Source organism: Saccoglossus kowalevskii, chromosome 5 (assembly GCF_978046115.1).
Source record: "Saccoglossus kowalevskii chromosome 5, keSacKowa6.1, whole genome shotgun sequence".
Lineage (NCBI taxonomy): Eukaryota > Metazoa > Hemichordata > Enteropneusta > Harrimaniidae > Saccoglossus > Saccoglossus kowalevskii.
Window position 1 is genome coordinate 30,241,244 of NC_140645.1, and position 23,034 is coordinate 30,264,277.

Consider the following 23,034-nt stretch of genomic DNA (forward strand, 5'->3'; position numbering starts at 1 on the left):
GCGTGAAGTGTGTAGAGCCGCATGCAATATCATCTGTTCTTTTTCACCCCAGATCATATCCTACAGTGAAATGCAGTTATCATGTAGACAGTATCGCAATATATGTGTCACAGTTCAGCATTTAAATCTACATTAATCACAAATAAAGACATTGACACTGTACCATAACGTGATTTTTATTGATATTTTGTGTAGTAGCAGAACCGTTTCGCTTTGTTTTTGTGCTTGTCAGAAATTCTATTTACAGAATACGCGGCTATTTGACAGTTTAAACTAGTCTAACCCAAACATATTATTGTGGTTTGGAGCAATTCATTGAACTGTTTATAATGACCCAATTCTTTTGTTCATGGTCTGTTCAGCGTGAAGTCATTTCGTGGAAATTGTGCGTCGAATAAACTCCAGGCTTCATAGAATTCTATATTTAGCTGTATGTATACATTGTTGTTGAAAAGCTGAAGTATATAAAGACAGACGTTATTTAAATGTTGACTATATCCTAACTGTGCCAGCGTACAACATATGTTCAACATGGCGAATGCAGCAGAAATATCCCTACCAGAATCGAGAGATGAATGCGGCCATTTTCACATGCATTTGCAGCTTTTCAACGCGAGCGAAGCTCAGCTTACGACGCGAGTTGAGGACCAAATTAAGCATTTAGATCACTATGTTACAGGGACAATGCGTCACTGTGTGTACCATATGCTTGGATTACTGGTGTACTCACAGGGCAAGGAGGAGGAAGCGCTGAAACACTTCAAAGACGTGTTAAATGAGAATGGAAATAATTTAAACGCTCTAGCAAATTTGGAATATATCTGCACTGAGCTTGGACGTGATGGCGAAGCTGGACGCTATCTTGAGATACTGGAGGAGTTTTTCACGAATGGAGGGGACAAGGAACAACTGGTGATATCAATTTCTGAAAAGGTAAGTAATACTGGGTGGGTCGGTTAAATGTGTTTTCCATAAAAACAGCATGATTTCTTTACAATTTAAAGGGCGGTGGTCGTCGCGCCACGCATGCGTGAGATATGGGTCTCATATAAACGAAGATGGCGACTTTGACTGTTGCGCAGTACAAACTGAGAGTTTACCAAGCTTTAATTGGGTAATTTGTTTGGTGATTTGAAGGTATTGAAAGAGTCGCCGGCGGTAATTAGTGCAAGTGGCGCTAAAGTCAAAAAACGTACTCGTGATTTCATAAGAAAAGGGCATTGGATTATAGGCAAATCAATGCTTATCAACACAAATTGCATAGATGCGTGGCGCGACGACAACCGCCCTTTAATCTACAATAGCAACGTGGCCATCTCTATACACATAATGTAGAGCTTAAACGGCGGCAGTCCTGTTCGATATGGGACTCATAGCAACGTATACAACGTGTGTAAAATACATTGTTTATTTACATGAAATTCGAACACGCGCTGCGCGACGACCACCGCGCTTTAATTACGTATCTCATTTGTGACAATGTTATCTCAACTCTGAGCTCGAAATACGTTAAAAAGTGCAAAAATATTATATCTGAATGCATGATGTCACGCTCTCGGTCGAACTGAAAGATTATGTTAATATAGTATTTTATTTTTATTTGTATGTAGGCATTTGCTTTAGCTTTCGATGCTTATGCTGACGACCGAGAGGAAATGAACTTACATGTACGATGTAAACAATCAAACGAGATGTACACATTTGCACTGGCAGAATCTGAGACGATTGAGGCACTACAAAACGAACGTTATAAATGGATGTTTCTAATGGCAAAGAACAGTTTCCGCGTGTTAAGCAGGACCAAAAATGATAAACAACGCCGATGGAACCTTCTAAACGATTCTCTTCCGAGACTAAAGCACGTTGTTACGACAGACAATTCCGATGACTACCACAAAGGCCAAGCATGGTGTCACATTGGAATGTTCTTGTATCACGGAAAGCCAGAGCTGGCTCAAAAAGGCAAACGGTTACTTGAAGATACTGATCTGTGGTCAAAATTTCAAAACCCGATGAAGTGTTTTGAAGCTGCCGAAAAATATGGAGGGCTTAATTACAAGATATTGACAAGAACGGCGAGATATACCAGCTTTCAAGAAAAGCAACATCGCGACGCACTCTGTTTAATAGACAGGTCATTGGATTTGAATCCAGATCCTAAGACCAATTGGTTTGCCTACTCAACACGTGGGCAAATTTATTGCACAATGTATACAGAACTTTCTCGTGGTTACCAAAGACGTAATAAATATGATGCACCAGATAAAGCATTACTGGTGAAGGCAGCAGACGATCTTCGCAGATCGTTGGAGGGTATTTCAAGTCCTAAAAATGAAGCAGATTTGGCATCAGCTTTGCTACGACTTGGAGTTACACCATCCTACTTTAAGTTTGACGCATTCAGATTAGCTGATACTGGTCGCATCGTGTCTGACATTGAGCAGATCAGCGAGGCAATGGAGTTGTTTGCTTCTGCGGCTACGAACGCCCCAAGTGACGCACGTTTTCGCAAGCAGTATGAGGAAACCTTGCATTTACTGGTCGCAAGTCTTTTCGCCAATCTATATCAGGAAAACGATCAAGCTTCCGCTGAAACCATGGTTACCCGGATTTGTGATGTAATGACACGCCACAAAGATGTATATCAGCAAATTAAAAATAAGCAACCAACTTGCAGTCTTCGATCATATTATCCAAATGAGCACCGCCGAATCTCGCGAGAACTATTTCGTCAGCACCAGTGGGAACTATAAACAGATAAACATGGGTGTTTATTTAATTGCAGTTACATTGAGTTTCAATTACTTTTATAGAGGGAATAGCGTGTAAATATATGTTTAATAACTTTGTTAGATACAGGGCGAATATACAAAAATCGGCAGATGAACCTGAAAATTAAATTAAGGCTTGATTTTTAAAACGCAGTTTTTATTAAATAGTGATTTGAATTGCTAATTATTATAATTTTAATTTCGAAAATGTAAGAGGACGTGTTCAGAGCATTGTCAAGATACATGTAGAGCACATGTGTGCATTGCATCAAGACAGGAGTGTTTTTTAATTATTATCGAATCAATTATTAAATCAATTCTTTTATTCGCGGTGAGGATATAAATGAGTTGATCCACCCTTTGTCTGGACATTGATATATTTTCTATTATTTTAGACGTAGATAAACTATTTTCACGAAACGTATAGTAAATATTAAGCCTGTGTACCGTTTCGTATAGTCTACTGTAGAAATACTCACAGAAAATTTGTAGTATATACTTAATTGACTTTACATTAGTTATAAACCCATTGTGTGTAGAAAATATGTCCCAATAAATACTGTTCAGTGATATTTTTCCTACACAACGTGTCGCCACCGCCTCGCCCACACACGCAGACCGGGCCAAACACCTGAGTGGCACCGGCAAGCGAAGGTTATTAACATAAATTTGCCAATTTGAAATCTTGTTATCTTATGGGTGTCCGTATATATATATATATATATTATTGGTTTCTAACACCTAATTAGATAGGCAACATAAATACTTAAACCATCTGACAGTCAAAGGAATTCAGCAAATAAAAACAAATACAGAATACGTGGAATGCTGACGGTTTAACTACATCACACTCTGTGGTAGTACATAGAATCAACAAATAGTTCACTACTTGCCCTTTGACAGCAGGCAACATTCACTTCAAATGACTTTTTAACAAAATTCGCCACGTTATCCAAATCTTGGTAGCAAATACAACCAATTGATATCTTGTATTGTATCGCAATATGAAAGACAACATTGTCCATTACAAAACAGCACATAAAGCAACTAATAAAACATACTTTCAGAATTTAAATCTACATTCTTTGTTTTTATGATAACGCACTGGGTTAAAACATGAATCGATTAGGAAGAGTAATCTATTATTTACACGAATGTAGAAATAACTCGAACGTGCTTAATATCAAATAATATTTGTTTTCACTGGAAAAGAATTATTACATGCGCAGCTCATAATTTAATTGTTCATGTAGCAGACAATTGACACGAACATTGTTCTTTGATCTTTGATTGACCTTTAAGTTCTATTACTGTGGTCCAATTGGGTTGACCATAGGCAACCCCAAATACATCAACAACGTAACAGTTGGACCTGTATAGTATTGTCCAAGTTATTCGCAATAATTGTAATTTCAACTGGTTTCCATGACATGCCATACGCTATGTTAAATAACCCCTAGGAAAAAAAACGGACACCACACTTTCGAGCCACATTCTACCTAGAGATGTACTAGAAGGTTCATTCTACCATTTTATTCAGTCAGACCTTAGATACAGTACCGGTTGCACAATCATCCAATTTCCAAGTTTTTGTTCCTGGACTATCAATTTTATTTAAAACACTAAGCAAGGTTCATGACCAGACACTTAACTTAAATATAAGCCTAACACATATAAAATCGGACTCCCTAAGTGGACAGACATACACAAAATATATATTGCATTCATTGTCAAAGCTATTGCACCAAGTTGACCTAGATGATAATGTATAAAAATTGAAGCTGTATGGGTGACCTACCACTTGGATATTCTCATTAAACGTATTTAAGGTATGGCCTTTAGAGGGCGATATTCCTGGTAACGCATCTAAATAAAAACGTGTATATAAAATTGGGGCATGGCACTGATTGAATGGTACCTGCTGGCAAGTCAATATTCAGACATTTAACATGGATACCATTAAATTTATTAAATATATTGTATAGATGCCTGTGATTTAGACTTAACGACTTTGAGAAGCTGTAGTTCAACGATTTTACCTGTATCTAATAGGGATGGCATTCTCTAAACCCTTTGTCGAAAAACTGGTCACTTTCCACACATAATTTCACACGTGAATATCAAAATGTTAAACAGGTAACCATTTGGAATTTTGAGGGGCATGTCAAGCAATGCAAATTAATTGTTCACCTTTTCATTTCTTTGCATTTTTTATCTCTAGCTGGAAGATAATGCTTTCTTTATACATTCCCCATCAGCATATTTTCACACTATAAAACGCTTTAATTTTTAAAAAACAAATATTTGTTAGTCAGTAAAAATCGCGAAAGTGAATCAGTGAAAGTTTGATGTGGGTCGTACAATCACCAATCACGAATATTCCTAGAAGAAAAAAAAAAGTTTACTGTGAGTGACATTTGACATTTTATGTGCAAGCCAAGGAAAAAGTACTAGCACCAATGAAACTGTTCTTTCAGAAGCGTTATACGTCCCTGCAAGCTTTCCATTTGTTCTTGAAAGTAAGTACCCAAAGGCGTTATCAACAGCTAATCTTTTGAATTTAACTCAATTATCATTTTCCCAATTATATAAGTTCTAATTTTTGCATTACCTGGGCTTTTGTTATTTTAAATTCTATTGACTATTATTATAATATTATTATAATATAGAGAAAGAAAGTGGTCATTACTATGCATCATTTAACTTAACAAACAATTTCACCGGCATACGTCTAAATAAATCAGTTCAATTTACCACATTATATTTTTTACTTTGCTAGGAACTGCTGACACTCAATTTAGCATAACACAGATGCGCTCGACACCCAACATCTCATTGACTGGACTTCAGTAATTTTCAGTAAATAAATGCCTACCTTTGTGAATAGTTGTATAGAATAAGGTCTGTCAAAAGTCAACCTCAACAACACCTGTACAATATATCGGTCATCAATATTGCCTTACTAACATCAAAATAGTATTTTGGAATGGAATTGCAACTATTCTTGGAGACGATCAAAAGTCAACTTTTAAAAAAAGTGTTGACTCTCAAATCCTGAAATTACAGCATTATACAGGGAAGATGCGTCAATGTGTATACCATATGCTTGGATTACTCACAAGGCAAAAAGGAGAAAGAACTGAAACACTTCAAAGACGCTTTGTTGGGTAATTGGCTATTCCCCAAAACATAATAAATACACGACGACGGAAACTGTGCCCTAACAAAGAAACTCGTAGGAAATAGTTTACAAATGTGTTCCTCCCACCTGGTGTTCCAGATTGTACAGAGACGGCGGCACTAAATTTTGCATGGGGTGAGATCTGTTCACCAACCTCGCGCTACTAGGGGGACATGCTCCCCCTTAAAAGTTTTGAAATGAAGACCCTCTGAAACGCTATTTCCTGCATTGGGGGATGTTTGCTGACACAAAGAGTTTCAGCTTGATTTTGAAGGGGCGACGTCCTTCAACATTTGTTTCGAGGGCGACCGCTCCTCTCCTCCTGTGCCGACCGCCCCTCTACCCCTGTGCCACCGATACTGTTGTATAACAATAGACAGTGTCAGATCCACAGTATGTACTATAGTTTTGCCAATGTTCAGGCCGTGACCCACACATAATCCATTTTTAACATATGTTTTTGCCGAATAATATCTAAAATCTTGCGCAAACACATAGTCAGAAAATGGCTACATCACGCAAGCCATACCGCTTCTCATTAATCATAAAATGTATAATTCTCTTCAAGACATTATTTATATGTTTGTGATATACGATCATATAACTTTTCACTCGTGCAATATGTCTACAGATTTTAACTAAATTATTTGCTTAAGGTAGCGGGACTATTATTTGCATACTTTTTTCATCTTCTAATTGGGACCAAACGACTACAAATAGACAAGTTCGGATCAGATTTAACCCGTACTTAGCATTCCTTAGCCCGTGGTAAGCGTTCACGCACGTTTTCTTAGCACGGGCTAAGGAATTTGACCCCTTAGCCCGTGCTAAGGAGCTGTGCGTGAACGCAACTAGCGTGTGTCAGATAGCTACTGATAACACATCCTAACATTGCTTTGTCTTGAGTTAATCTTTGAAACTTATAGGCACACAAATTAAACCTGTGTTGTTGATTTTAAAAAACACTACTGAAGCTGCCTTGCTTCCCTTCAGAAAATCTACATTTTAACCAACTTACATGACATTCTAGGTTACGTTGACTTTGTCAGATGAAAGTTTATAGTGCATTTCATCAATTAATAAATAAATGTGAAAATCGGAATTTTCAACACAAATAACAGTCTCGCTACCTTAAATACGTGAGCGTGACATCAAAGCTGCTGCACACGAAGGTACATTTATGTCAAGTGCATTACAAGATGTGGACATGGAGGACTTCAAACCATACCACAATTGTCGTCAACGCAACATGCAACGTAATTATTCGAATCTGATACCATTGAAGTTAAGCCAAAGACTCACTCATACCTCGCGCCTTTATTCTAGACAGTCGTACTCTTAGTATGCTGAATAATTTCAAAGGAACGCGCAGGTCTGTGGAGAATATCCATATTTTTACGTCGTTGAAAGGACCGGGCACCACGGCTGATATGATAAAAATATATATTTCGGACAATAAGACTCTTGAATGCATTTACTCTGAGCGATTGGAAACCAGAAGTTCAACTTACAGTTATTAACTCAATGTCACGTGACTCAAGGAGCTGTCATTACACTGGTTATTAATAATACTCACGTAATGAAATCAACATATATTCGCACGAAGTTGCGTTAAATGAGTAAAACTGGACGGAGCTTGAATGCCAAAATATTCATCATCAGAATATGATCAATACCTACTACGATGACATCGTTAATTCACTTAAATAAACTAAAGACGTTGAATTCTGATGTCAGATCGCGATTTTGCACGTGGCTGTTATTGGTTATGGCGAACAGGCAATCAATTTGGATTCAAAACTAATCACTCCATCGGCTTATATATGGTCTTCTCAATGCGCCGTGTTGATAGCAGTGTATTTAGTAGCTTCCTGGATGTTTCTAAAGCATTTCACAAAGTGAACTAGTCAGTTAATTGGTATCGCAATCAAAGTAACTGAGTTAAATGCGGGTACTGTTACATCATGCGTTTTTTAGTAACCAGCAGTGGTCGTAATAGTGAAGGAGTCGTGTTCCCAAACTGTTCATTGTTGACAGAGATGACCTTAGTCGCCAACTAATAAAATGTCTATCAGTCTTAGTTGTATCGATGACGTGTGTGTTATAGCGCCCTCTTTGGAGGGCCAACACAAACCTACACATGTTTGAAAAAACAATATGTCAATGAACATATTTTATGGCGAAACTGCCGAATTTTAGTATTGACAAATTCTAACCACGTTCACTCCGCAAATATATGTAATTACGTAATTTAACTGTTTGAAACATGAGAAACCATTAGGTGCAATCTATTGTTCGGTTTTCACTACCCCAATGGTAAACGTTTTCTGTCTCTTTGCACACATTTAGTTGGTATATGCTCCTGACGTCGATTTAGTTTTGAAACTATTCATCGATTACTGATACCAAAATTTCAAATGTCGCCATAGTAACCTAATCAAAACGTGTTTTGGTTCGTATACACCTTCTCTTCACAGTATTAATCCTCAACACTGAAATGGTTAGCACTTAATGAGTGACGAGTGTGCATGTGTTGACACTTGTGTTTATGGTTCTAGTGAACTAGTTGATCCGTTCAAACATTGACATATTCAATTGGAAATTGCACATAATTGCAGGAATCAATGTTGTTGCAAAATTAAGATGGTACAATATATGTTGTTGCTTTTTTTCATATATACATTGGATTATGTATAATTAGAAACACGTCGAGAAAGTGTAGGTTTGCAAATGTAACGCCACTGTTTTCGTGAGAGTAGGTCGCAATACTCTATGGTCACACGATCGAAAGTGGTATAAATTATATTCAAAGTTATACCTTTGTATTTAAGCACTACTTTTTTGTGCATGGTGAATATTTTACACATAATGACGACATATACGAATGAGCGTAAATATTTATTTTATCTATGAATGAAGAATGTAGGTGTCCACTGGCGGATCCCGAAATTCGGTAGGGGGTGTTCCCATTGACGTGGGCTTGGTTTGTCAATTGATTTGTAATTTTCTTTTTGGGAGCTGTAGTGGGCCTGGTGTCTGTGTATCATTTTTCTGAATGGAAATGCTTGGTTGAATCTTACACCAACCGCTCAACAACCATTAAACAGCATGTAATGTGCTATACAATACAGTTCAACACAAAGGTTACTCGTGTTCGAAGTAAAGACTTGCAACTTAGGTTCATGTCCTCAATACCTTTGATATGCAAATTGTGTTTTCAAAATTCAGACTCTGTGTGAGTAAAATCTTCAATACTGCCACCACAGAGTGATTTAGTTGTGTATAGGCTTCGTTGCACTTTGACCTAAATTCATATCAGATGTTTTCAGCAGTTTTTTTTTGACAGTTTTAAATTTCTCACTTGTTGTTTTCTCACAATTCGTATCCGTAAAATTTTATGAATCCAACATGGAGGCATCACATATTTAACTTGCATAGATAATTTCATATTGATTTTACTTGTAACTATGAAACACTGTTTCATTTAAACATATATTTGCCAGGGAAAAACAAAATTTCAGCAATATTAATTATCCTGAGAAAATTAAGAAAATTCAGCTGAATACTGAAGGAAACAATAAGAAACACCGTTTTTACCATCTCAGAATTTCTAAAGTAATAGTATCAGTCACAGCGTCACTCAATTTGAATCAGACAGTCACATTAGCGTGCATCTGTGATGTGCATCCAGTATTCGTGGAGAGATATGATTTATTTCTGCATTGTAATCATTCGTTGCACCGCATGATATTTTTTTACTATGTTTGCTATTGCAAATGTGGGTTTTGTGACTATAAAATATATCACGTTATCTCTTCAAATTTTGAAGTCCATCACTCAGAGTAAAAAAAATATATTCACTACACGGTCGTTTCTCTATTACAATTTTCAGCCATTTCATTTGATAGTCTCTTGTTTTATTATTATACTCAAATGAGCGGTGACCTTCAAGAAACACGTCGCGGTTATTACAACGAATAAGTGAGAAGTGGGAGATAGTAGACGCGTTCTAACAAGTCAATTCCAACTGTAGTATAGCAACATTTTAATTCGTTTAAGTTTAAAAAATATAACTTCCTTACAATACCCACTAATTAATTACAAGTTACTACGACGCGATGGCAAGATATGCGCTCAAAAACAGTGTGCATTGTTTTTGCTTAAGAGCAGACATATATTCCATGACATAAAGTATGCCATGTTCAGAGTAGGTGGAATAAAAAAGTATGTGATAAAACGGTCAACAACTATTGATTATTGTCTCGGGGAAGAAATATCGTCTTATTGTTGTTTTTGTACTAATCTGTGCTATACAGTGTTATATGTCATTTTTACATTTATTCATTTACTCCATGTATCCTATAATATGGTAATATATAATGATTATATATTCTGATCAAGTCACAGAAATATGAATGTATGAACTTCTCACATGGTTTACATCGAGAGATTCAAATATATAAAATATGTATATAATTAGCATAATGTGGACTGGTAATCGACAGATTTGCATAAAAATTGGAAATCAGTGAAATATGAGAATATATCTTTATATTAGTCAAGTACGATTCAATACAAAATATGATTGCTGTCGTTTATCATATTACTATATTTTGCATATAACACGACCATTTTATTATCACTGTAGTTCTATTTGCTGATCAATCAATAACATGTCCAGGTCCATCAGATGAACCAATATAGCGGAGATATAAGATGAATTGAAACTCTGTTTACATGACTACTGTTGAATTTGTCTCAGGTGTATCACTGGTTCATGAGATTTTCTGTCAGGTATTTCCAGAGGTTTCCTGTAAATTAACAATTTGATTGGTCAATCGTAGAACTTGTTTACACAGTGTATAGAAGGGAAATGTGTCTCCATTAGTATGGCACATTTGTCTTAATTATTTTCTTTACAAAGGTGTATACTGGTACTAATACCTTATTTAGTCTTGGTAATGGAATCTCATATTCAGATTCTTTTTCTCTGGTAGCAGTGCTGAGAGATGTATAACCGCCATCTTTGTCAGCATCCTGACAATATATAAGTAAATGAATGACGATATAAGGATACCACTAATTAAATGCAATAAGGTAATACAATAAAATATTTCAGCAATATAAAGTAATAAGTTGATAGTGGTGATAGTAATCTAATTTACTTTACCCCTTTTTCTGGTATTTCGTAGGTGTGATCCTTTTCCCTACGGATGGTTGAGAGTCCTGTATACTCGCGATCATCCGTGGCAGCCTAATTAAAATAATATGTTGACAGAAATATCGTTTAGTGTTATCGACCGAGGGAAAGAATCATTTTTAATGTTTCATAATATGCATGTTAATTACTTACTGATTGGGTTTTTACTTGGCTCCATAGACGTTTATGTAATACATAACTAATCACGACAGCAATGATAGTAGTTATCAGCAAAGTAATGAGTATACCAACGATAATACCTACACTACATGAACCACAGATACAACCTGAAATGTCATGATTATTATAATTACAACCAGTGTGAAATGAAATTGCATGTAACTTTTTTTAATTATTTGCAAAGAGAATGTGTAGCAGGAACATGCGTTTTAAATATTAGTGTTGACATTAGTCATAAATTAGCTCGCAACGCAGATAACAAATCGTAGAAACTCATTTTGTTCAGCTTATGATCGTAAAAAAGTGTGTTATATATGATATTGATAATAATAATAATTACAATATTTCTGTACGTAATAACTCATATCACTTAAAAATATATTTAACATTTATCATGCTGAATGTAACAATTCAAGTCGGTTTATTACCATTGCTTATACTCATTGGTAATGCAATGAAGGCATAGCTTTCACAACTCCCATCTTTAGTGCAATATGTGATTCTATAATCGCTAGTTGTATCATTTACTTTGTACTCCAGTACTTCTAGGTTGACACAGTTTGTTACAACGTCCCACGTGACATCTATGATACGTGTTTCTATTTTCACACATGTATATTCCTTGTTCTCATGACGTGTCCAGCTCAATTGACCAGTAACATGATCCAGTTTTACGATTGGTTCATCTAAAAATGGATACAGTAAATTGTGAATTAATTATAACAATTGTGACCATTACTTTATTCAAAACTGCATTAGATTGATGTAATTATAAGGTTTGTAATTTCATAATTAAATCCATTCATAATTATAACACTGTTACTCACATTTAAATACTAACACTGCGATAAAGACTTTTCGACATTGTGAAATTCTTTCGTTTTTATGCAATAAACTACAGTATTGTTATCGTTATTGTTTTTGAACACACTACATAGTTTATAGTTTCATTCAGATTTCTTCAGTCATAATTCAAAATAAATAAAAGGCAAAAATACATTTCGTTATGAATCAAAATATAAATTTCTGAATTATCTTCTCATTTTTTTTTTCAAAAACGAAAGAATGTCACAATGTCGAACACTGAAAGTCTTTATCGTAGTGTTTTATGATTCACAAGTAACTTATTTAACGTTTTAGATTTACTGGCGCATCGTTTTGGATTATGTTTATTTATCTGTGTATAGGAAGGTTTGCTATAGTATATATATCTGTTGATCGATTTTCGGATTACGTCAATTCGCACATAAACGGTGAAAAATTGACTGCGTAAAATCGTAGTAATAAGCTGTTTTGTAAGTAAAGGAAGAAAACCAATCCACTACCTTTAAACATGTAACACGAATAACTATATCTGCAATACTCTGCTACATGTGCCACACAATGAATTAGATAAAAAAAATATGCAAAGTGGAGTTGGTGCGTCCTTTAGCGCAACAATCTACCAATATTTTCATTTAATGTTTCAACTTACCTAATGTTCTGATTATAAAACTATTACTGTATGGTCCTATAGCAATTGTGTTGGCAGCATAAGCTCTACATTCATAGGGTGTTGACGGTGTTAATTTTAATATTCCTATTGTGGTATTGGTTGTCTCTGAGCTACCAGTGTTCAATTCTACGAACGATTCGTTTATCCATGAGCGATATTGTATAAAATAAGTTGTATTTGTATCTCCACCATTGTGTCCGGGTATTATAACAACAAACAGACTATCATAGTACCGTGTGATTGGAATAATGGACTTCGGTGCATCTGGAACACCTATGTGTGAATTGTACATTTATTAGGTAATAATAAAAACAAGTTAAGCAGTGGTTACAAAACTATCGCACTATCTAGATTATTATCCAAGATTAATCCAGTAATGTAAGTAGACTCAAACTGTAGTTTATACTTGTTGTATTCCCCAATTTCATGATGTCACAATCAAATATTCAAAATTTACTTTAATATATTTGCAATGAATGTATTAATCATTGAGTTATAATGATTGCTCTTTTTAATTTGCATAGAATAGCAAGTGTAGAAATGAAAAATGACAATACTTACTTTTATCGTTGAACGTGACAATAAATGTTGTGCTGCCAATATCGTTTTCTGCAAAACAGGAATAGCTACCATAGTCACTTAGCATTGTATTCTGTATTGTCAATATACTTTCATGTAAGGTTCCACGTGACACTGTTTTGATACTGACTCTACTGTCATTATTTATTGGTTGATTATTCGGACCGTACCATATTACCGATGAAAGAGGGTTGCTTTCAATCTCACATCGTAGTTCTGCAACGCTCCCTTTGCTTGCATACGATCGCTGATTGTGTGGTACGTTCACAACAAATGGTTTATCTGAAAACAAGTATAATGTATTGCTGTTTATCAAGTAGGCTGTAAATCATGATTAAAACTAAATAAGATCAAAAATAGTTAACGTATTATTATTTAAATAACACCATGTTAATCAAGTAGTACTTCATAAGAATGCATATACAGTATAACCCTTAATGTTATGACATTATTTTCATATTGCAGCGCACAATAACAGTGGCAATTATTCAAGACAAAGTTGTTTTTTAAAACCTAGGAGAAGGAGGAGTGGTTTTCGTTTTGGAAAGCAAATTCAGTTAATTATGTAATACTTTTGTTTAACATTTCTTGAATTTTCATTGATGGCTATTGATAACTGTTAATTGTGTTCATCATGTAAACATTGTAAATGGTATACAAGTCAATTCAGAAAACCGTCGATAGTCAGTCTTTACCGTAAAACGTGATATTGTGTAGACTCATTACACTCATTAACCATTATTAATACGGTTTTAGCGTGATAAAGAAAATAAACTTTTCATGTCACATAATCAAATATTGCTTGCATAAACAGGTTTCTACTGTAGTATAATGGGAGAGAGCAAATACAAATCCGTATATTACAATTTTTTGTTTTACGGCAAACTTGTGTTCTATTAAATTGTTCCAAAAGAACACACAACATAATGTTGTTTAACATTACCATGAAAATATAGTGCAGCTTTTGTACATGCAATTAAAATGGGAGAGTCGTCACCTGCGTATGCTCAGATGAAAATAGCGTGTCATTGTTTACAAACAAGCGTCTACTCATAAGCCTTTGCGTTTTTAGCGTGTGTTGTTATCGTCGCTTGCGCAGGTGACGACCCTCCCGCTTTAAAGTAACCATGGCCGTGAAATCAACAAATGTGAATTGTAATACATTTCTAAATTACTTACAATACACAGTTAGATGAATTACAGTAGATGTCACGTGCCCTGTAATGTCTGTATGACTTAATTGGCATTGGTATGATTTATTGTTATGTTCTGCTTGTATAAATATTGTCATCTGTTGTTCACTTATTTTACCATTATAATCTCCATCTCTTGTAACATCAGATGTAATAGATTCATATGTATTAGCAGTCCATACATTGTTATCTTTTAACCATGATATCTGAGATGCTGGATTACTGGTTGATGTAATACAAGTCAGTATTTTAGTTTCACCTTCCTTCACAGGATTGGTTATGCCCGATAATGTCACACTCTCTGCTGGAACTGTAAACGAAAATGTTGATCTAATAATTCTAACGATTTTGAAATAAAATTCCATAACTAGGATACATACAGTAGGCATTGAATGGCCAAAGTTGACATGTTAATGGTGTAGTTTGTAGAACATTAGTTGCTTTACATGTATACATTACTTGATTATCATTTCTATTTAGATTCCATATATAAGATATAATTACAGTAGACATTGAATGGTCCAAGTTGACATGTTAACTGTGTAGTTTGTACAACATTAGTAGCTTTACATGTATACATTACTTGATTATCATTTTTATATAATTCTATATATAATATATACTTACAGTAGACATTGAATGGTCCAAGTTGACATGGTAATGGTGTAATTTGTATAACATTAGTCGCCTCACACCTATACATTTCCCCATTATCATTTCTATTCAGATTCCATGTGTAATCCTGTGAAACTGTGTTACCATTTGTAGATGATGATAAACCTTGTATCTGATTGTTACCATGATACCAATGTAATGTCGCTAATGGATTGCCATCAGTTGATTGACATCTTATTTTCATTTCGTCATCGAGTAGGTAAGATAATGAAGTGGTAGTCTGATAAGTGCAATCTGGATTATCTGGAGCATCTAGTAATCAATACAATCGTGGAGGTAATAATATAATTTAGTACAACTATTTTTCGAGTACCGGTACCATGCAAGAAGTCGTACATTGTTGTTATAATACATGTAACTTGTATATGTTAGCTATCCATGGCTATTTACTTACACCTTATATTAAGTATTATGTGTTCATCCTTATTTCCTTTAACATTAGTCACGTGACATGTAAATGTTTTTCCATTGTCATCTTTGTCACTGGGATTAATAGTAAATGCACTGCCATCACTGCTGAGTTGATATCTAGTTATTGCAGGTAGTGGTTGGTTATCTCTTAGCCAGCTGCAACTCGGAATGGGAATTCCAGTAGACGTACATTTTAATCTGATTATATTGCCTGCATTGGATGGATTACTGCCAGCTGTAATACTTATTGTAGGCTGAGATGGTGGTGTTGCAGCTATGTAGTTATAAGAAAACATATATTTATATTGTGTAATAGGAATATTAACATTCCCCTTGCATATATCTTATGCCAATGATACCAGTATTTACTGGAATATAAAAAGTTCTGATCCGACTTTAAAATATTAGTCTCTTCCTTGAAACTGAAATGCAGAATTTATCCCATGTTGCTTTTTGGTTCACCTCCTACATTATAAACAGGCATAGTTGTATATTAAATACTAACTATAAATTTCAGGTAACCACATTAATAAGGATATCTGTAATATTGCAAGCACTGCTATAGAGCGGAATACGCAACCAGTGCTATAATGAAAGCAATAGGCAAAACATATGATTAATAATATGATTACGTGACCTCATTATTATGCATAACTGTAACTAACAACCAGTGTTATTGTCCCGCCCCATCCACTTGTCGCCAGGCAATCAAACACAAATCGGCTATAAACCTATCAACCTATCAACCAATATTTCGGAACCGAAGTTGGCGATGATGGAGCATAACCTGCTCCTTACTTCTTACTTACAGTGCACAGTCACTTGGGGGCTGAAAATCAATAAATACTAATTATTTGAAAAAAAATTATCCGCTATACGTATATAAATAAACAAGTTGTGAAACATGGCACCTAGTAAATTGACACCCTGTCGGTTTCAAATTTCGATTTCTTACCTTAAAATGTGAAACGAAAATTTTAGACGGGATCAGGTGTTACGTTAATAACCATTGTTTATAATCGCTAACTTGGTTTTATTCAAAACTGCATAAATCCCGCGTTTTCTGATGATATCCGACGATTTGATAAACGAAAATTGTCAGCAGCCAGAATCAAGGGGGATTCGCACAGAGTTCTGGGTAAATCAAGGAAATACTCGCTGTTACGGCACGCCTGATTGGCTGAAAATGAGTATGCGCACAAAAAAAGGATACCTACGTGTTACTGTGAGTGTAATTGATTTTTCATCTCTGGGATCACCTAAACCTTCTACTTGACACCAATACTTGTCAGCATCACTTAACTGTGTATCCGTTATAAGTAGACTAGCTTGGTTTTGAATGTCATGTCTTGTGATTCCAGGCTGAGGGAAAACCCCGGAATTGTCTTTTTGTATAATCAGATAACCTGTACTTGTACTACTCCCTTTATACCATGAAATCAGTGGATTACTGCTAGTTGTAGTAAATGTACATTCCAATACTGTTGATGTGGTCTCAATTGAAGTGACAGGTGATCCAGGTACAGTAACAGTGATCGCTGCTGCAACTACGAATGTATAATAAAAATACAATTGTTTCGAGTATATACATGTATACGGCCAAACAATTGAATCATATACAACAATTCTACTTTGTATCTGTTGATTAATTATAAGATCTATAGACAAAGTTTTCATATTAGGTGTTCCTAAAATTGTATAAATCTCGTACATCGTAGTAGTGGTTATCGTGGATGAATTGACGAAAAAACTATACTTAACTATTATATGTATAATAGAGGTTAAATCGACTAGTAGATATTATGGACCGAATATTTTTGATCCCAGGGTGGTGCATTGAATTGACATTATGTCGTATACTCCTGACATGTAGACACACTCATGGTATTAATATGAAATGATGTTTTCATCATATACATGATCTCTACCGAGTTTTCTCTTATAAGACATTTTCGTGTGCACCTTTGAGTTCGTATTTGAAACTGACTCTTAAATCGTAAGTACATATACTTACTTGCAAGTGTAGTTAGAAAGACAATGGTTGTCAACATGTTTCTGCAAACAAATGAACTTTGACATGAATACAGTGAAGTAGACCACTTCCATGAAAGTAGCCTATATATTTCTCTAGAATGTACATGTAATATTTGTATAACATCTTGATTGTTTATCGCTCAATTGAATGGTGATTTCATAGTCAGAACACGACTTAGTCGCAAATATTCGGGAAAGGTATTAATCAATATAAAATACCACAGAGGTAGAGCGCTTTTATCTGACTGTATAGTTTTTAATATTTATTTTCACTATACTTACTAAATATGAATATTATGTATTATGGGTAAAACCCATCTTCCAAAACAAATACCAAGTGTTTCGGTGACAGGGCAAACTAAATCGCGCCGACGCCTTCACTGAAGTGAGCAAATACGCTAGGCAAGTTAATATTGCTCAGATTTAAATATATAAAATTTGATTCACGTTTTTATTTACACACTACCAATGAGAAGGGCATCTGTTTGGCGGTTTCCGTATGTGTGCAATTTTTTCAGACGTATTTAAATGCGATTGATGTCGACGAGATTAGCAAAAACTGACATAGAAATGTTTTGTAATATTTATACGAATAAAATCACACCAACTTACTGGAGACAACAATGGGGAAAGCTACTCCGACTGTAAAAATAGTTAACGTTATTTCACTAGCTGTGTTTCCGGGTTCGTACACTTTGACCTCTCCACGCACTTAACTTTGTGGTAGTGACGGTCAACTTTTTTTAATGAGCTGGCTAGGTGCACTATGCTGAACATAAGAATAATTTTATCTGTAACTTCCACTTTTATCGATATACATAATGCGATATGATGTATTGTGTTGTGTAGGTTTGTTTCCTATTCAATCCCACTTCACAAAAATCAGTATTTAAACAAATGCACTTGCCTCGTGTATTGTTAATTTATCAATACTTGTTCATGTGAGTCAGCTGTAAATTTGTAGCATTAGTCTAAGTCGAGTGAGATGTCAGAATATAATAACAGTGTCATGTACACTGTTAACAATAATGCAGTGTAAAATTATAAAATATAGTGAAAAGAATTATATATGAAGCGCGAAACCGTGTTAGTTGTTATTGCAGTTATCATGAACAGTTGACAGTGGATGAAACCAAAAGTTAATCTACAAGATTTTATCAATTTCATTACCAACGTTTTGAAACAAATGAGCGGCAAACGGTGAACAGTGAAATACCGAGCTTCATCACATCACATGGCCGTTCTGTGCGTGTGTGCGTGAACTAATCATAAATTATATAAAATGTAAAAGTTATACACGTGGAGTTATATGATCGTGTTATTTTATTATGTTATTTATGTAGATAATTCTATTATAGTGTACACAAATTGTCAAGGGTATCATTGCTATACCCTTGACTCAAATAATAGTAAGCGTAGTCAATAATGCAGGTAACAGTGTGTGTAAAGAAATGATATCATTCCCTATAAGAACTGCGCGATGTTTACGATAGTGCAACAAGTTTCACCAAAAAAGAAATCACTGTCTGTTCAGACCGTGGTTTTTGCCCAGTGAAAAAGGAGGTAACATATCATGTCATGTGTCACCTAGAGGGGTGGTAAAAGGCGCCGCCGATAAATTCAGGTTTTTTAGGTACAGTGTAAACAAATTTAATACCGTTATGTCAAAATAATACATGTGCAGCATTAAAAGAGAAACAGCGAAGTCAAAGAAGTTCATTAAATATGAACCCGCCCGCGCGGTGTTCATTGTATGTCATTTCTTCACTCGATTGAGTAGTCCTAACAAATAAAGAGATTACATTATAGTATATATATATAACTTTCCCTCTTATCGAAATGCATAATATTATTTAAAATGTGCATGACTGCGAAAGATAGAGTCGTTGCAAAATTACAATGACACAATTTATTAGTGTAGCTTTTCATTACACATTCACTAATTTATATTTTATTTATGACTACAATTAGAAAAACCCTTTTATATAGACACTACTTTATGGTAAATAAAGATTTGTTACACATAATCACGACATATAAATAGGCGTATATATTTATTTTATTATTGAACATTACATATTGATGATTTTTTGTCAATGTGTCATACTGTTAAATGGAAATGCTAGTGTGGACCTTACACCAATCGCTCAACGACTGTTGAATACCATGGAATGTGGTACACAATACAGGTCAACAAAGGGGTCATTAGTGTTTGAAGTAAAGACTGGCAACTTAGGTTCTTGTCCTCAATACCTTTGATATGCAGATTAGAATTCCACAATTCATACACTGTGTGAGCAAAATCGTCACCACTGCCACCACAGTGTGCTTGAGTGTATGCTTTTTTGCGCTCTGATCTCCATTCAAGCTAACCGTCTCCAGCTACTGGCATTTCTGACTGAAATTGTGTTATTCAAACATGGCGGCATCCCAGTTTTGACTTGCATACATAATTACGTGTAAGTTTCACTTTTATGTGTGAAACACTATTTCATTTAAACAAATATAGTTTTCTAAAAATTGAAAACCCTATTCCTAAATTTTAATCAATTGAATTTAAAGTTCATAACCAGAATTAATTTACAAATGTTATTATAACAATTGAATAATTTTGTATTTTAATTATCCTAAATATTTTTTATTTTACAATCATCATCACATTCATCATCAACTATTTTTTACCTCATCCTCATCCTCACAACTTTTGTCAAATATACAGTTTCTTTACATTAATATAAATATTATTTGCAATGTATCGTATCCATTATTTGTGTACTGTGTTTGGAGACAACGAATTTTAATGTGACTGTTTACAAATCTGAACTAATTCCTGCTATGCTTTACATTGACTCCACCCTAAGACTGCATGGGTTATTGATTCCCATGTCAAGAACTCACGGACATTATCGAGTGATGAAATTGGCGTCGTCTCCATTGTATTAACCACGATTGTCACTATTCTCATAAGGCTGAAGTGAATGTGTTTATGCCTGCGAGCGAGTGTGCGTGTTGGTGTGGCCTCAAACCTGTACAACTTTATTGATAGCTTTCGAATTCCCCTGTGTCCATGGAATGTGACTGTAGTCATGTACATGTATATAACCTGACCTAACTGGCACTTACGGCACAATTCTACTCATATATTGCCCAGTACTGTGAATTTCCCGTGAGGTACATGTATTATGTCTAGGTAACAAAATTAATATCTTTATGGTATGTCATTGGTTTAGATGTCAGAGTGATTCGAGTTAGGTGGGATGTTACAGCATAAATGACCTCATTGTTCAGTTTTATTGTATAAAGTATTGACTAACATTGCATAGAGTATTGTATAAAGTATATATGCTAACAAATTAACTTATTACCAACAAAAATACTTAACTCGTTCATACATCTAACACATTGTATAAGTTATTGTTAGAAGGTCCGTTGTCTTTGAACCAATCTTTGACTGACAGAAAAATGCCACACAATTTGAGCCGACTGAACAATAACAAAGTACCCATGATTAACAGTATTATTTTGCGATACATATGCGGGGTAAAAATAACCGTTCACTTTAACGCTACGCAATGGTTCTAAAAGTGTATACCCAATATTGTGTGCAGAAATGTTTGAGGTATTTTTCTGAATGATATCACCTTTTTCTTAACGTTATTATTTTGAAAATAATATAATATAATTTTGATATAATATTGGCTAATAATGCACAGTTACGCTAAACAAAGTTGCTCTGGAACACGAATTGACTACAGGTTTACGTGTGGAAATATATACAGTATAAATACACACGGTAGTATTTGATTTCTAGGGAAATATAGTGGTTGAATTTTGGAAAGTATTGGAAAAAATACCGATTTCAAAACATCTAAACAATTATATAACCATAATATATAATAATAGACGTTATTGAAAGACGAAAAACCAGCAATAAAAAAACAACGAGACACAGGAAAATGTATGCCACCCCAACCAGCGGTGTCCCACAGCGGTGTTCGAATTCTACACAATTTGCACCCGGGTAATTGCCATCTGTTTCGAAGACTACGGGATAACGCAGAATTCGACGCCAATACATGGTATTATAATTTGCCAACAAATTAAGGCAGATGATGAAGGTAATTTCGAAAGCTACAGATTTGTCCCGAGTGTACACCAACCACTGTATTAGAGCGACGGCGTGCACAAACCTGATTAGACCAGAGATGAGACAAGGTATATGTGTACGTGTCCTGTCACGAAAACGAGGCGGGCATCAGATCTAATACCAACAAACTTACCTCAGAAGAATGACATACAGTCACAAAACTGTGGTTATACCAAAGATGTATCCAAGTCAGACGTTAGGTCTGAGACCGCCGTGCCGGTCGTGATGAACCACCCGTCCCGCCATGTTTCAAACGTCCGTCGAACCAAGTACCGCTGAACGTCAAATATCCACAGCTACAAGCAGTATGATAAGTCAGACATTCGTTTTATTTCACAGCTGAACTGTTAATGGACCAATTACAGTCCAAATTGTACAAAAATCAGAATGAAAACGTGGAAAATTTGTTGTGTTATTGATCCAAATTGTATCCGACCCTGTATTTCAAATGGCGTTGACATAGTCAGTAAAAGGTCGGAAAGGTCATCTTTTGTTATGCTATTTTTGTGTTTACGCCTTTCTATTCACTGTGGATACTACGTTTCATTTGCACGTGGAACAAAAGTTTGTGTTTCATTTTAACTGCGTTGCGTGTGTATTTTAAGTGTACAACTACATACTGTTTTCATAAATATTCATGTACAAGGGCCATAATAAATATCTTATAGTAGATACAAATAAACGTTTTCTTTACTAGATTTATCAAAATGTCAATATACTGCTATAATAGCAATATCCCCGCCACACGCCTACGGATAGTGCATATATGTCGGAAATTGTACAGTATCTCGTGGTATACCCCCCTTTGACGGATGGGGTGGGGGCGTTATTGCTTAGATAAAGCTCACAAAGGTCATGTATGCATGAAGTAAAGACTGGCCACTTTGATATGCAAATTCATTTCAACAACTCGCACTCTGTTTTCCTTTTCCGCAGATACCTTGTTACCAAAGAATCTACTTTCAATGGTTGTACTTTGACCTTAATTCACGACAACAGCCTTCAGTGTTGCTGGTATTAACGGCTGTTATAGATAACAGAGTAATTGTTTATTACTATTCGTACTGCTAATAAACTATAAATCCAACACGGCGTCATACCTGGGTTATATCTTACATACACAATTCTGTCTAATTTGAAGAGTCAATGTCCTTTGTGTTTTTAAATA

The 23,034-nt window shown here is 35.1% G+C and overlaps 2 protein-coding genes and 1 long non-coding RNA gene across 3 annotated transcripts; 1 reads left to right on the forward strand and 2 right to left on the reverse strand.

Moving 5' to 3' along the window:
- The first annotated feature begins 501 nt into the window (after positions 1–501).
- LOC146746015 (tetratricopeptide repeat protein 22-like) lies at positions 502–3,458 on the forward strand. Its single transcript, XM_085498895.1, has 2 exons — positions 502–933; positions 1,611–3,458. The coding sequence occupies exons 1-2, from the start codon at positions 523–525 to the stop codon at positions 2,751–2,753; spliced, it is 1,554 nt and encodes a 517-aa protein (XP_085355021.1). The 5' UTR covers positions 502–522; the 3' UTR covers positions 2,754–3,458.
- Positions 3,459–10,270: 6,812 nt separating this feature from the next.
- On the reverse strand, positions 10,271–11,192 carry LOC146746016 (uncharacterized). The gene is made up of 3 exons (XR_014929558.1): positions 11,123–11,192; positions 10,897–10,989; positions 10,271–10,763 (listed from the first exon to the last, which is right to left on the reverse strand). It is a non-coding gene; the product is annotated as an uncharacterized LOC146746016 (long non-coding RNA).
- Positions 11,193–12,789: 1,597 nt separating this feature from the next.
- Positions 12,790–17,736, reverse strand: LOC146746017 (protein sidekick-1-like). Its single transcript, XM_085498896.1, has 7 exons — positions 17,700–17,736; positions 16,903–17,232; positions 15,669–15,959; positions 15,227–15,526; positions 14,718–14,909; positions 13,389–13,688; positions 12,790–13,100 (listed from the first exon to the last, which is right to left on the reverse strand). Exons 1-7 carry the CDS (start codon positions 17,734–17,736, stop codon positions 12,790–12,792), a joined length of 1,761 nt encoding a protein of 586 aa, XP_085355022.1.
- Between the last annotated feature and the right edge of the window lie 5,298 nt (positions 17,737–23,034).

Bases quoted from the DNA above. Each gene is read 5' to 3' on its own strand.
- LOC146746015 (XM_085498895.1), top strand. From the start codon at position 523: ATGTTCAACATGGCGAATGCAGCAGAAATATCCCTACCAGAATCGAGA. The intron at 934-1,610 runs GTAAGTAATACT...ATTTGTATGTAG, and splicing joins TGATATCAATTTCTGAAAAG to GCATTTGCTTTAGCTTTCGA.
- LOC146746017 (XM_085498896.1), bottom strand. From the start codon at position 17,736: ATGTTGACAACCATTGTCTTTCTAACTACACTTGCAA. The intron at 15,960-16,902 runs GTAGGTATCCTT...ATAACTACATAG, and splicing joins AATTACACTCACAGTAACAC to CTGCAACACCACCATCTCAG. The intron at 13,101-13,388 runs GTAAGTATTGTC...ATTCACACATAG, and splicing joins TGTCACGTTCAACGATAAAA to GTGTTCCAGATGCACCGAAG.